The 16,041-nt window shown below is 39.1% G+C and overlaps 1 protein-coding gene across 1 annotated transcript in view; it reads right to left on the reverse strand.

Annotated features, from left to right (window-relative positions):
- PRDM5 (PR/SET domain 5) overlaps positions 1-3,920 on the reverse strand; it is a 95,129-nt gene extending 91,209 nt beyond the window's left edge. The window contains exons 1-2 of the mRNA XM_019474656.1: positions 3,744-3,920; positions 66-344 (exon numbers count right to left, since the gene is read on the reverse strand). Coding sequence (XP_019330201.1) covers positions 66-344; positions 3,744-3,920 — 456 coding nt within the window. The remainder of the gene's footprint in view (positions 1-65; positions 345-3,743) is intronic.
- Between the last annotated feature and the right edge of the window lie 12,121 nt (positions 3,921-16,041).

The following is a 16,041-nucleotide window of genomic DNA, read 5'->3' on the forward strand; positions in this document are numbered from 1 at the left end:
CGGGTTTGTTAAATCGCGTCGTGTGAGTGTTGTGACAGGAAATGGGAGGCCTTTGGGTTTCCAACGCACCCGCTGCTGAGGCCTGGTCCCAACGACACGCTCCGGCGCAGGACACGGCGCTGGCAGCCTCCTAACGTGCCGCCGTGGGCTAATGCGCAAGCGGCGTGCTCTGCAAAGAGGCATAAGAGCGCGTTCCTCACCCGTAGACTGGCTTTCATTTCCAGAGCAAATGGCTCTTCATCACCCAGTTGCGGTCTTATGGTCCGGCACCGTTCTGACCATCGGCCTTCGTCAGCGGGTTGGCTTTTTACTTGGGTTTCTGCAGAGGTGTAACCTAAAGGCAGCTGTGAGAGGGGAGAGGTGAGCAGGCAGCGCTGGGACTCAAAATCTGTGAGATGGAGTTGACTGTGAAGCCCAACAGAGGCAGATGGACTTCACCCTGTCACAAAAATCCAGAGTTGTTTTTTTTTTAAGAACTGGGACCTCTCACATACATGCTGAAATACGTATCTGCTGGTACTTACAGATATGACTGCTTAAAAGAACTGGGGTATTCTCACTAGAAACGATACCCAAACACACTTCAGTGCTATGAAACACTTTCCATGAGAACTGCGTTTTCTCAGACATCACTCAGATTTATCCTCATTACTTTTGTATTGCAGGAATGGGTGAATCCAGATTTAGATTTTGAAACCATGTAATCCTTCACTTTTGGGGATTGTTTTCGAGGGAACTCGGATAGAATGCCAGAAATTCAGCAACCCTAAAGGAACCCAAACAACACTGTTTTTGTCTAAAGAGTAACTAAGGAAGACATTTTTTACGCTGAGAGTGGTGAAGCACTGGCACAGGTTGCCCAGAGAGGTGGTGGATGCCCCATCCCTGGAAACATTCAAGGTGAGGTTGGCCAGGGCTCTGAGCAACCTGATCTAGTTGAAGATGTCCCTGCCCACGGCAGGGGGGTTGGACTAGATGACCTTTAGAGGTCCCTTCTCTTACAAGTACCCAGCAGGGGCATTGTATCCTCATTAATACCACACACAATCTAGTTTGAACAGGGAGAAAGAAGTTAACACTTTAGCAAGTTGCTAACATCACACCAGTACTCTTTTTCATACAACCACAATATCCAACACTGGAACTTTTTCTAGAAAGCTGATTAATTTCAGTTGGGATTTCAGCCTGCATCATACATATTGTTGCTCTTGAAGTAGTGTTGTGGCTGGATAAGGGATTTGGTTACATCTGATTATGCAGTTAAAAGCAAGTACGAAGGCATGTGAGGCAAGCAGAGGGAAAAGGAAAAAAATTGAAAAAAATGCTATATTTATAGACATTTTAGAATTGTGCTGCTAATGTTAGTAATTAGACCACTGGAGTGTAACAAGCTCTTTCTCTTAGTATTCTTCCAGAGACATTAACAGATGTATAAATGTAGAAGTTAAGTATTAAAATCTTCTAGTTCCCACCAAAGTATTAGAAAAATTTTGTATTGGTGTCAGTTGGAAGGAATGAAAAAATGTCCAGAATTTTAGTTACAACATGACAATGAACAGATCATCATAAAAGACTGTGTATTGTTTTGGATCAGTTGGATTTCTGCTGGTCCATAGGCACGCATCTAGGGAAAAATAAAAATAACTAAAACAGGGCTAGCTGAACATGAAACTCCCTTTGACTACTTTCTATTGCCCTTATATATTGTGCACAATGATGCCATGTTGTGTTTAGTATCTACAGAGTCACATGGTAGATATCATAAAGCTTTTAAAAAAAAATCTTAACAAAGGTAGTGTATACTCTCGCCAACACGCATGTATATACACAAATACAGTGCTGCATGATATCATTCATATATGAGCAACTGCTCTGGTAAATTAGATGAAGCCCTCACTTTGACAAGAAAAACAAAAGGAAGAGAGAATCCAACAACATGGTTGGAAGAATGACTTTGGGAATTAAAACAGACACACAGGTTTTACACCTAGATTGATAGCCTGGACACTGACTGTTAATTTAGTAAAAAAGAACACAAATGGAGTATCTAGTAAGTAAGAATTCTAACACCTCATAAACAAATAAATTGAACAGAGAGGAATTAAGTTGCCTGGGCCAACTGCTTCAGTTTGAAGAGTAAGAGCAAAATTTAACTATTCTTTTAATTAAGATCCAGCTCCAAAGCTATCCAGCTCTATTTTGTAGACTAGAATACTTTCTTGAATGGAGGCCAATCTGTCTTAATATATATCGGATTAAAATGTTGGCACCATTTTCCCCATCCCTGACCTTTTCCAAGGGCTATGAATATTTTAAAATCATTTTCCTTTACGAAGGCCTGTATTTTTCTCTTAAAAAAACCAGAAAACTTGGGGCTGCTTCATTCTGAACCTTAAAAGATTACATTTAACTTGACATAAAAGAAATAGTACAGCATGATTTGCAATGCATTTACATGTTTTGTTTTTAAGCTCTTGAAGTACACAAGACTAATTACTTTCACTTATAAACTTCATCCATTATTATTCCAACATGAAATGCAGTTACCTGTATCTCATTCAGTTTAAGCAAAACAGGAAAGATGCTATAGCATTGGAGAAAACAGACGCCAGTCTCTCCTTTTGTATTGTAATGGGTGTTGTGACGTTAATTGGATATTCACAACTGCCTGGCCACCTGTACCAGCATTTGGGTTTTTTTAAATTTAAATTAATCAGCCATTGACCATAAGGTCTTATAAATGGGCTTCATGCGCTGTTGGCGTTGGTATTTGTCCTTTCTGGTTCATACAAGGGCCACTGGGGGGAATAAAGTCAGCCCTGTTGAGCATAAAAGCTGACAAGTGCTACTTGAGCAGACGTGTATGTTACAGCTCTGTTCTATTTTGTTCTTGCTGCAGTTGCAAGGAGGGTGAGGTCTGAAAGGTCCAAATGAATCAAATCGGACAGAACAAAGATGAAAGACGTCGCATCATGCTGAATGTATGTTGATCACTAGTCAATGGCAAGAGTGGAGCCCTGTAAGTTTCAACATAACTGTTTTGTATTTGGTACATACGTAGCATAGGTGCATGTAGCCTCCAGTAGTCCTCTGTTTGTCATGACAAAACTGATCGCAGAACACACCTATGCCAGCATCGCCTTCAGCTGAGGATGCAGCATACACCAGTGAAAGGAATTTGCTTGCTGACATAGCTAAGTCACCTCTAAAGTGACCAACTGAACCAGTGAACACACGCTTCTGTTACAATCATTGCAGATACACCAGGGTTTGCTGGCATAGCTGGCAGTAATTTGGGCACATGAAGAACTCAACCATGTGACACAACTATACTGACAGAACTTCAGTGCTGACGAAGTCTCAGACTTGTGAACCATGAACCCCTTAACCAGGCACAAAGAAGCGCTTCCAGGGCTCCCTCCACACACACAAGCAGCCACCAGATAGCACAGGACAGGTGAACAGCTTCTTTCTTAGTAGAGGCTCTGTTGAACAAAGTATGGGAAAAACTTTTGTCAGCCCATTTCCAGCCCATTTTCCCAGAGACTGAAAAGTATGCCTTGGCGTGCACCTTCCAAAAGCACTCTTATCTGCAGGTTTTTAGTCTCTGTATCATGGTCCACATTGACCCATCAATTTCTTCTCAGAAGGTCGCTGCCAAACAAAAGGTATCTTTGCACTAAATATTTCAGCAGGTAGTATCTATCGTGCCCAGTTAAATCACCATCCTTCCCGACACTTACTGGCTTGCTTTCTTCAAGTTCCCCACTCCTAAGCAACAGAAACACCTGCCCAGATAATTTTCTTTGCTCTGTTTTCAAGTATTCTTTTCTTGGCACTTGCGCTAGAACGGGTGCAATTGAGGGGAGGGTGACAATCAATCCAGGAATGTTTGCGCTCACAGAAACAACCGACTTCATTGCCAAAATGCTGTCTAGGTGGCTTAACTGAACTGATGGGTGGCACTCGTGCTCTAAAACAATGTCTGAGAAGCTGGGTTGTGTGCACAACTCGGACAAAAGGTCACATGCAGAAACCACAGTCACCCAGAGAAAACACAAAGGACTTGGTCTGAAAGTCCTTATCCCAGATTAATGACAACACTGTCATTATCCAAAGGAGTTGATCTACCACAGCCAGACTAAACAGCAGTAGATGTTGTTCCAAAAATAGGAGGAAAGTAGCTTTGATATGTACACAAGATAAAGTTATTAGTTCCTATAATTAAGAATAGACATACTCAAGAGGGTCCTGCAAGATTTCAGATACCCATTTTCTTTTTAGCCAGAGTACTGGAAAATGGACTGTAAAGAGGATCCAGTGTGGAGCAGATTCTGAATATGAAAACACACAGGTTTTACCTTGTGTTGCAAACTGGAATAAATCCAGAGTATTAAAAAAACACTGTTGAAATGACAGTATGAAGTTATACGGAAAGAGTGAAAAATATTACTGTTTTCATTGTGAATTCTTACAACCACCCAGATGTGCGAAATCTCAGTGAGTCCTTTCTTCTTCCTAAGGGAACACTGAGTTTGTAAGGAAATGTGAAAGTGGACAAGAATGATGTTTTCAGTTCTACTGCATATAATGCACTTGATTCTAATCATAAAAGCACACTGGCATGTACATGAGCATATTCACTGTTTGAGATACATAAAATACATTCCAATTAACACAACTAGGAGGTTTAAAGGTAGAATAAAGGACTTTCAAACATGGCACCAGTCACTGAACAAGCCTCAAACATAGAGGTTGTTTTCTTTTTTTCAGGGAGTGTTTGGTTTGGGTCGGGTCTTTGATTCCCCCTTTAAGCTAAAAGTTGTTTGTACCGTGCCAGCATAGGGCTTTTGGAAAAGTCTTAGAGGTAACTTTGCATCATTCTTTCCCAGTTGCTACTATAATTTGCAGGGTTTCTGCTTTCTCTGCTTCATTACAGTTTTAATTATTTCATGTACACAATTGTAATGTTTTGTTTCCTAGTGTTATTAAGGTAACCTTATCACTTTTGTTTTGCATTAACTCACTGTGCATACTTCAGTTGCTATTTACAAAATAGCAAAAAATATGGAAAGAAATACACGGGGACAGCTGGGTTCCATTTTTCTTTTGAGAAAAATGCTTTGATAGTTTTAGCATTCATTTCAGCTGAACCAGTTGGATGAATTGTTGGGGATCAAAAAAATCTGAGGAATATACTTCAAGTAAAACAATTTATTCTGAAGTAATGCATTAAATAAAAACCACATTTTGGTGGCAACCTTAACCAAATACACAGTAGATAAATAATAATGAACACAAGTAACAAATAAAATTGAGGCATAATATACAATGTGAACCGTCATAAGCTTAACACAGAGAAATGCTAATTCTTGTAAGTTAGATATTCTTAATTCCTTCTTTCATTATTTTACTTCTTAAATAAAGGTACCCTTAGTATTTATGTAGTAGGTCCTATACATGTTATTTTGCAAACTACTTCAAACTGACTTAACAGAGGATGCTCTTCATACATCTTGCTTTCCTGTAGTTCTGCTTTTTACTTTCTTAATTGCTTGGTCATACATTGAGTTAGTTATGTTTAGGTTAATATGGAGCTTTCTATGGCCTATCCTAGGGCATATTCACAGCCTGCATAATGCCAAGCAGTTGAAAAAAATCTCACCCCTCCTCAAAGAGCAAACATTGAGCTATAATTCATTTGCAGTCTAGCACAGAGAAACTGAACGTGCTGACCCACTGTTTCTGTGTTGCTCCGTAGCTGCTTGTTTAGAACTACATGGAACACTAAGGAGAAACACAAGGGCATCCAGCAGCCTTCAGATTTGAAGCCCAATGGTGTCAGGAGCTATTTACATAACTTCCTTGGAAAGAGAAAGAGGTATTTTCAGAAGAAAGCTTTTATGTAGTCACGGAAGCTGCTGTGTCCCAAATGAAATTCCATGGCAGGAATCCACATGTGGTGACAAACAAAATAATTACAGTAGTTGCTTGTCTGGAGTTACAATACTTGTTGCAACATCATACCAGAAGCACGGTATGATACTCCCTCCACCCGAGGAACAGTTAATTAAGGGTCATACTTAATAAGTCAACATGTCACATTCTAAGAAACAAAGATTTTGGACAAAAATGGTCTTCAAGATTCCAGAAGTAAACATGCCAGCCACTGAAGTATCCAGCAGCTTAGGAGGAAAATGTGTTCTCCAGAAGAAAGGATGGCTTTTCACAGCTAATCCCTTGCTTAGATGGTGTAGTGTCATCCCTAAAGGTTTTCAGGGACTTCACATGTCTTTCGTCCCTCCTCCTGCCCCTCAGGCAGTTGGACTGAAATCAGAAAGGCAAAGTTGTTTTATCCTTTTAAGAGTTCCTTGCATCCTTAAGTATTAGACTATTGGCTTTTGCAGCATCCATAGCAATACCAGAATTTGATGCTGGCAGTTGACAGATGTGAGAAAGGGCATTGTTCATGATAATGGCTCCCCCTTCCCAGTTTGCCCACAAAACATTTCTGCACTGCAGATTAATCAAGTTTGAAGCTACTGGTTTGAAAATTTCCTTCCTGGATCTACATATCTCCTTTCCAACCCCATCCACTTCCTTTTAACCTGGTAAGATCAGGAGCAGCACTTTAAAAACAATCTTTGGCTTACCTGGATTTTACCCCATTTGCAGGACACTTAACAATATTGTCAGATTATTTCCTCTTTGTTCGTGTATAACTGCGTGTTTCCAGTGTGCAAATAACATCTAGCTTTGACCAGGTATGCAAAGGTTTCAGTCAGATATTTCCCTGGAATTTGCCAAGCCCATTTCTCTGACTAGGTACAAGGTCATTAACTTTGTATGGGATCATTGTTCTTTTTTCATTGTAAATGACTTCCCAGACCTTCTACACTGCAGTATCTGGACCAGGATGGAAAAAGGGCTTTGCGCTTTCATTTTGCATTGAAGTTTTCTGGAAGCAAAGGTTTCTGCTTGTCTAGTGACAGAATCTGAGGGGAAGATGGGAAGAGGAATAGCATACAGACCTAGCAGGGGGTTTTGTTCTTTTCTCAGTTGTACAGCGTTCAGCCTAAAAATTTTTTTTTTTTGACTACTCCATTCCCCAGAGAAACTAACTAATATATATGGGGGAAAAAATCCTCCCCTTCTTTAAAGCCAATAGCAGCAACTATGGTATACAATGCTGACAAGCTGAATATGAAACCATATTGCTTTAGTCCACGCAACATGCCAGCACATGCAGACACAATGACTCTTCTATTGTTTCTGAAAACAAATCCAAGAAGTGTAATACTCTCAAATGAAAGATTTAGAAACAGAGCAGCAAATTAAGTAGCAGAGCTTAGGAAGAGCTGTGCATGCCTTTAAAGTCTGCCCCGCTTTGGGGACAATGGCATCCTTGCTACTAGTGATCACCAGGCACAGTGACTCTAAGTACCTGGAACAAATCGTGTTGACATGGAGTCAACTTAAACCATATGTTATACTACCAACTAAAAACTCAATCTGTTAGATCTAAGACAATCTACTTTCCTAAACAATTAAATGTGCCTTTTGTAAATATGACCATAAGCCCCATCTACTCAGTGTCTTGGGTTTTTTTTCCAGTTCTAGCAGTGTTTGTTTTGTCTGTATTTTCTGGTGATCTGAAAAACTTCTTATTCTTTCCCTAATGCACTTTGATTTACTGAGGAAAATTCCTTTCAGAGCTATTTTTAAGGACTGCTTTCTTTTTTTGTGGCTTGTTGTTTTTTCTACACTGATTCTTTCAGAGCTTTTTGAATTCCATAAACATTCCAACCTAAAAAATTATTTCCCCACCAAATCTCTCTTCTAATCAATGCACAGCTGGCTTTTTGGTTTTTCTGCAAACCAATACAGACTTCTTGTGTTGCGATACTCAAGGTCATGCAAAGCAGTAAATGTCAAGATTAGTTTAACTTATGTCTCTTTCTTTGCTTACATGTACAGAGTAGTTACTGTCAAAGTTTCTTTCTCAGATATTTCAAGTCCTGGCAGTTAGCTCCAGCATTTCAGAATTAAGAATTTTCTCCATCCCCTCCAAAAATATTAAAATACATACATGTGTTTGCATTTCCATCCCCAAGCTGATTGCATGTTAAGTGTTTACTCCTATTGTTTCAGAGGTTTTTAAACTAGGGTTTAAAAAAAATTAAGACAAAATTTGAAGTGAATAAGTACCAGATTAAGCTATAATTCAGGTTTCATAGTGATGTATTAAGTAATGAACATTTAATCCACATCATATGGACCTAAAAGAAGCACACTATAATTTGACTGTAGTAGATTTTTTGCTGCTATCTCACATGACAACTTCATGTAAGCAATATAGGAAAGAAGTTTAAGGAGCTAGTAGAAAATGGTTAAAAATACTGAGTAGCAGTAACTGACTTTTAGAATAGCAGGCTCTGCCCTGAGCCCTGTAATATTTACATTTTTATCTTGACAAATGGAAGGTGTGATCTGCTAAAACAGGTTGCAGTTCAATAATGAAAAGATCTCATAGCTACAAAACATAAGCAAAAGGGATAGAGAATACAATTGCATAGGTAGCAACTCTTTAGAAAAAGTACTGGAAGCAATAGTGGGTCTTAAGATGACCTTGAGTCGAAGTTATTACACTGGTGTGAAAATATAATATGTACTCTTATTTATACACCCCAGCATGAAAGACTGCAAGATAAAATCATCTTCAGTATTGGTTCAGCCTCAGGTGGAAAACTGGATTCATTTTGAGGCATCACATTTCTAGAAAAAGGTGGAACAGCAGACAAAGTTTAGCATGTTTTTGTTAAGAAAAATCATGTCAAGTATATCTAATTTCTTTCTATAGCAGTTACAGGCTTTATAGACAAAGGAGAAGTAAAGTCCAGATGATAGCCATAGACTTTAATCAGAAGTCTAGTGGATATGGCCTCAGAAGAAAGATTGAGGCCATTCATGTGTTTAGTCCAGAGAACAGAAGACTTCTGGATATGTAAGAATAGTCTTCAAATACATTAAAACTACTTTAAAGAAAACTAGAAAAAGCTTTTTTTCTTTTAGTGACCACTATAGACACAAGAAGAATGAATAAACAAATTGAAGCAAGTCAGAATTTGGACATTGAAAATACTTTCTAAATGAGTAAAGTACTTGCACAGACTGCCTAGCGAGGTCACTGGGCTTTCATCAACGGGGGTCTTTGAGAATAGGCTAGGCAAGCATATGAAGTGACACAGGCACAACCGATGCTTGACATAGCCCTACACCAGCTGATTTCCTAAGCTCTTTTCTAGTCCTGTTTCCTGTGATTGTATGAGTTTAAAGTGAGATGCATGAAAAGTGATGGCAGACTGATACATAAAGTATCAGTACATAGAGAAAAAATTTGTAGCTTTCTGATATCCAACAAGCAGCTCAGGCCCCAGCTTTCTACCTTTTCTGATTTGACCTTGTTGCTTTTTCTAACCTGTCCCCCTGTTGGTGTCAGTCGCTCAGCTTTAACTGGGGAAAAAAAATAAAACTCTCCAGCCTTCATAGCTCTGGCAGTTTGCTCAGGTTCAAAGGGCTATTCAACAGGCTGATGCAAGAAAAGCCTGTTGAGGGTTATTGCATTCATAGAAGCTGTGTCTAGCTAAGAAAGTCTCCATGCCTCAAATACTTGGAGGCTAGACCAGTACCCAGAGGCAACACCATGCACACCTGACGCAGTCATATAATTTCTCCTAGACACCTGCTATTGGACACTGCCATGGAGTGACCTCTGGTACACTCACAGGTTATGCTCCGATATGAAAGAACCAGAAAAACCAAGAACTTTGGGAGTCTTGCAAATTCAGAACTTAGAGCACAAAACTCCAAAATACTTATTTTAAAACATTTAGTGTAAGCCATCTCCATTATTTTCTCCAGTGACAGGAACTGACAGAGTCACTTTATGCAGTAGCAAATGAACTCCTGGACCACATCCTTACACGTTCTAAAAGTGTCTTCCTCAGCTCGGTGATACCCTATTTCAGCTCGAAAGTCACTTCCTAAACTGATCTCACCCACCCTGTTTTTCCTGTCAGCCTCTTCACATCAGCTCACCCTTTTTTCCTTCTCATTAATGGAAAGTGACTTTCCAGATCCAGCTTCTCCCTTGCGAGCTAGTTCCTTCAATCCTAACTGTTCACATACATGCCCCGTTGCATAAAGGTCATACCTTCTCAGGCCCCATTTTCCATTAGGCCGTGCGTTGAGTTGATCATATGCTCCTTCTGGGAGCAATAAGTCTTAACTTACCTACTTCCTCTCCTACTTGCAACCTAATTGTGAGAGGGATCTTCATGTAACACGAGCTTTGTCACCAAGCTGATTCCTACTCTGTGCAACTATTTTTATTTGTTGAAAAAACCCATAGAAATTAGGCTCCCTTTCATTACCTGCTCTGTGCCTATCATTTAACTCATCATATTTGGCAGTCCAACCACACAATAAATTCTTTATAAAACCTTGAAAGAACTTTAATGCTGTGAACATTCTGATGAATTCCAATTCCTGAACAGGACATGGAAGCTGGAACACCGTGTCGGGTTTTCCTGTAGCAGGAAGACAGCTGACTACCGTACTATGAACTTACAGTGGTTTGTTAATATTATTATAGCAGATGAATGACAGCTCTCATTACTGACCTCTACCTTTCATGTCTGCCATGTGGTGTTGGATATTCATATTTTCACTTCTCCATGAATCTTTAGCACTCCACTACATAGGGTATCATAGAGCTGCTACACAGAATGTTTTTAAATCCTTGGAGAACGGCTACATACACGCAGAAGGTATTTCTCAGAACTGCCAGCTATGGAAAATTCATTTTGGCACTCTAAGCACATTTTCAGAATCTGTCCTGTCCTTTGCTCAGAGACTTGTCTCAGGTCATCTTTCACATAATTATTATGCTATTTGGCCTCACTGTCTTCCTCCCATTCTCAGAAAAACAGCACTTGAGTTACCCTGTTTTCAACAGCATGAATGTCTACTACCTTCTACCTTTCAGTATTCTGTTTAGCTGTGTCTGAAACACCAGTGGAGGGTTTAAGCCCCCTGATTATCCACACTACATACTTGTTAGTTTCTTCCTGAACTGTGAGCTGGAGCAATTTAATTCCTCTGGTCAGGAAACCTGGTCACAGAAGAGACCAGTTTGCTCTAAGGCCTACAGGAAATGGGAACACAAACAGATCTGCATCACTTAGTTGGAGAGCTAAGCCTAAGTCCCGGGTCCACCTAAAAGGCAATACTTACATAGCTTTAATCATCTTAGACCAGGTCCCATGTTCAAGTATTACCTTCTTGCACTGCAGCCTGCATACCTACTACTTCCCCTTCTGACCCCTTTCCAGCCATCATCTTCATTCCTGCTTCATTTTGGCATTTCTAGTATTCCTTTCTGCTGGAAAAACACCCTCACCTTTTAGCCACCAAATACTTCCCCCCACCCCCCTTCAAAGAATTTAAAACTCTTTTTCCATGAATCCTCCTCAGTGCACCACTGGTCTCACCATCAGCACCACTTCAGTCTATCTTGTGGACTTTGTATTCAAAGCGATCACATGTTTCAAGGACCGGCACATGCCTCCAGTATTTACAGACCCTGATTTTTTTTCCCTCCTTTTATGAAGTGTTGAATTCACAGCTATCAATGGTATTTGACCTGAGATACTAGACAAAAACCCAGGTGGCCAAACCATTAGGGGTGGAGGCAGTAGATTTGAAATGCAAGGAGAATTCTCATTGATTTCAGGGGTCTAGTACCTGGGAGTATTATTTAGAAGGCTATTGGATTTTTTTTTCCTGGGTTTTGGTTATTTTTAGAACAGCTGAAATCAGCACACCATGTAATTTGAGGTGTATCTCATAAGAGGCAATATGACGTTCAGCCCCATAAATGGATGTCGTTTCCTTTGGGCTTTGAGTCCTATGCACAGTACAATGTTGCAAGGAGGACTGTGTCCTGTGACTTTCTGTGAAGTAAAATTATTTTGTATTGAGCTCTGCTTTGACGCTAAACTGAAACACATTCCTATACCATTCCTTAGTTATTCTGTATTTTTTTTAATTTTATATTATGTTAGATTTCTGGTAATTCTGTGCCATCTATAAATTGCAAGGTTATAATAAGAAATTTGGGAAAGTTGCATCAACATGGCAAAGAATCTATTTTCTAGTCAATTTTAAGAATACCAATTTTTTTTCTTGACAGACAGAAACTGTGGGGGTTTTTAAAGTCCAAATATAAAAATTAAATCTTGTTCTAAACCTTTTTGGAAGTGTTATGTGAACTCTTCAAATAACATTTCCTTCGAGCACACACTAAAATGACAGCTACTAACTTAAGAATGGGCAAGAACTATCCAAAACACACCTTAATGCTTTCCTTGGTTTTCGGTCTCCTACCTGCCTGTCCTCCAATAAAGTCACTTTCTCAGTTGACAACGTATTCCCCCAGGCAATACTTACTTCTCTGTGCTGTTACAAATTCCTCTGGAAGAATGGGAAATTCTTACTGCTTTAACACAGGCCTAGAGGACAGAGATTTGAATTCTTCTGTGGATCTTTGCTTCACTCCATCCAAATACATCTTGTATTCTGAAAGAGAAGCCAGAAGCCAGTCCTGCATGTAAAAACTTAAATCTGTGAGTTTTCCACCTACAGGCCTCAGCAGAACCGGCTTCACCAACACCCACGGTCATGAGCTGCTTTATATGCCTTAAGGACCTGCATAATGAGGGGTACCATATGCATCTATGTTTAGAATGAACTGAGCCTAACAAAAACCGAACAAACCAATCAAAAAAACAAACAAACAACATTGGTCAGGAATTAGGTTTTCATTAAACCATGCAGGATGAATATCTGAAAATGGCTTTTCTGTTGAATGCTTCCATTTGAAAACTCTAATCCTCATTATATTCCATCTGACACCATGGGTACTCGGCAACTCTGTCCCAAATGTTCAGAATTCAGTCAAGTCAGCTGAAAATGTAGGATCAGAGACAAACAGAGCTGCAAGTTACCTGTTGGTATGTGCTGTATATGCTTGTGGGGTTTGTTTTGTTTTTGAAGCAACACATCCAGCCACATAGCCTATAGTTTTGCAGAACTTGAAATAAACAGAGAAGAGTAATCTTAAAAAATGAGAATGTGTATTGGCGATATTTAAAAAACAAATGTCATCACATACTGAAATCAGTTCTTCAGAAACAATTGTCCTGATTTATGACCACCCACTGAATAGCATCAATTTCTGTAAAATTATTATTCTCTCATATCCTCTATTAATCTTTGTAAATAACACTTGTTTTTTAGATTGCAACTATCTAAAATTTCACTATCCATCAGACAAATAGAAATATTTTTTGGTGCCATGATGTGCAAGTTTCTAGCTACTACACTTCTTGGGGCACTGTATTTTTTGTTAACATTATTTAACTGGGGTGCCATGAGGTAGATACAAGATTGTGAAATGCACTGTTTTGGAAATTGTATGCCAGACTGCCTAATTCCACTCCCCCACCCCCTGGATACAGTAAAAATATCAAATAAGAAAACTACAAACGTAGTATTTCTTTTGTTGTTAGAAAGAAAAGCTACACATGATAGTCTTTCACAATACTTAATAGGATAATTTATTTAACTGTAGGAGTCTTATTTCCAAGTCTGTATTACACAAGATGTCAGACTAGACTAAAAAAAAAAAATGTAAGAAGCAGCAATCATCCAGTACACAACTCTGGCTCACATGATTTTTGGATATTGTTGCCAAGGTCTATAAGAATCAACTGTAAAATTACTTATGTACAAAAGAAAAAACAAGCAAACAATAAAAGAAAAATTAAGAAAACCAATAGCTATTTCAAAGATTAAGTTGTGTTATTACAAATATTTTGTGCAGCTTAACATCACTTAGTGAAGTTACTCAGTTTTGAAAGCACTAGAAGGACTAAAGAATATAATTTTTCTTTTTATTCCCTTCCTTATTTTTATGTTTTCAAAATTGAGACGGAAATAAATATGTTCTTCCTTACGAGCAATGGTAGAATGATTCAAACAAGTTCACTCTTTCAGACAAAGCCTTCTGTTTAAACTTTACAGGTCTACTTAGCTTCACAAAGCAGCGATGTCTACAGATTCTAAAATAATTGGGGGAAAGGATCTCATGCAGCACCCTCTCAGAAGCTACTTTCACTGTTCACCAAGAACAGAAGCTGAATCAAAAGCTTGATACAAGCCTGTTAAACCTACACTTCGGGGCAGAAGTTGATTTTGAGAGCAGATTAAAGTCAGCAAGGAGTTCTGTAACTATCTGAAATTAGTAGAGAAGAGGGACCAAGGGAAAAATGTAGGTGTATATATGTACAGGTTAATGGCATGATTAATAAGAGGACAACCGTACTTTGAAAAGCACACTTTTCGAAGAAAAGTAGTAGCTATAGAAAGACATTTGAAAGATGTCTGCCACTATTGTTGCTTCCTTTCTGAAGTATTCATCCTTGGTTAACAAGACCAACAAATCCTACCGCTCAGTCTAAAGCTGTAGCTGGTTCTGTTTTACCATGTGCGAAGCCTGCCTATAGAAGTGCTTTCTCTTAGCTCAAGTGCTTACTCCTCTCTGACATTTCAGAGGAAACAATGGCACCCCTCTGGGTCAGGCTGCAGAGAGTTTGGGTTTGATATTGTTTGTGGGACACTGTTCTATTTATCACACAATAGGGTTTCTGTTTCTCCATCGGTTCTATTGTGTTAAATCACACTGCTTTTTTTAAAGTTACATTTTAAGTTATAGCCTGTCAGGCGCCGTAAGGCATCTAGACACTGGGTGCCCCATAAATTTAAAGTTATTACTGCTCAGTATTGCTGTAAATGAGTTAGTCATCTTTTTTCATAAAGCAGCAAGGGAATGGACTGAAAATACAATGCAGCTGCATCTTATTTAAAAGTGTGTCTTTCAAGAGGTACAAGACATTAACATGCCCTTTCTGAAACTATATGAAAGTCTGCCCAAACTGTAATAATTCATCACAGAAAGACTGAATGAAGCCCTGTCTACACTCGAGACGTAGCCATAGTTAGCCCTTGTTGTACAACATGGCTGTGGCCAACCTACATGCTGAACACACTTCATTGTTCTGTTAACGTGGATGAAAAGCATTAACCTGCACAGAGCCACAGGATACAATACAACTAACATGGTTGTGCCTGATCTGTGCTTAAGTGAGGTTATTCTTACAGCGTGAAGGGAGCCTAAGAGAGCAGCAGGAGAGAAGGAAGCACAGTTGATACAGAGCACTCAATATGCAGCTGCTGCTACAGTCCTGCCTGTCTAACCAGTCGATTTTTGAACCCACCCAACCTGCTCCTCACATAGGCACGGGCACACATCTATATACACAGAACTCCCAGCAAAGAACAACAGAAGCAGAGTCTCCATTTCCCTTCTCATGCTTTCTTAGAAAAAAACCATCTTTTTTCTATTTGGAGTTGCTGAATTTTATCATTTGTGCAATAGTTCTTGACACTGCATTTAGTTTACAAACTGCGGTAAGAGTTACTGGCTTATATACCATACATTTTAATTCTGATAAAACATCATCAAATAAGAATGGCAGTAATTTATTTTCATCTCGTGTTCTGCATCTTTACAGACTTGCAGGCAGTAGGCATAACCACTTTCTAATGAAATTTTGAAGGTTGGAGAATGTTTATAATAACTAACATTGAACTATGATAAAAGACACAGGAAAAAAACTAGAACAATCCAAAAGGTTGGGAGCAAAACATTAAGTAGACATAGATGAAGCATTTGTCCATTGCAGGGATTTTAACTCTTCATAGTCTACACTTAGTTGAACGTAATTAATCTCTAATGCTCTTCAGCTGGCTTTTGAAAATTTGTTATTAATAGACATTGTTATGACAGATTAAAGTCTCATAATAACCGCCTGATTTAAGAACCAGATGGGTATTTGACCTGATAGATCCCATCGACGA

Source organism: Aptenodytes forsteri, unplaced genomic scaffold, assembly GCF_000699145.1.
Source record: "Aptenodytes forsteri isolate BGI_AS27 unplaced genomic scaffold, ASM69914v1 Scaffold317, whole genome shotgun sequence".
NCBI lineage: Eukaryota > Metazoa > Chordata > Aves > Sphenisciformes > Spheniscidae > Aptenodytes > Aptenodytes forsteri.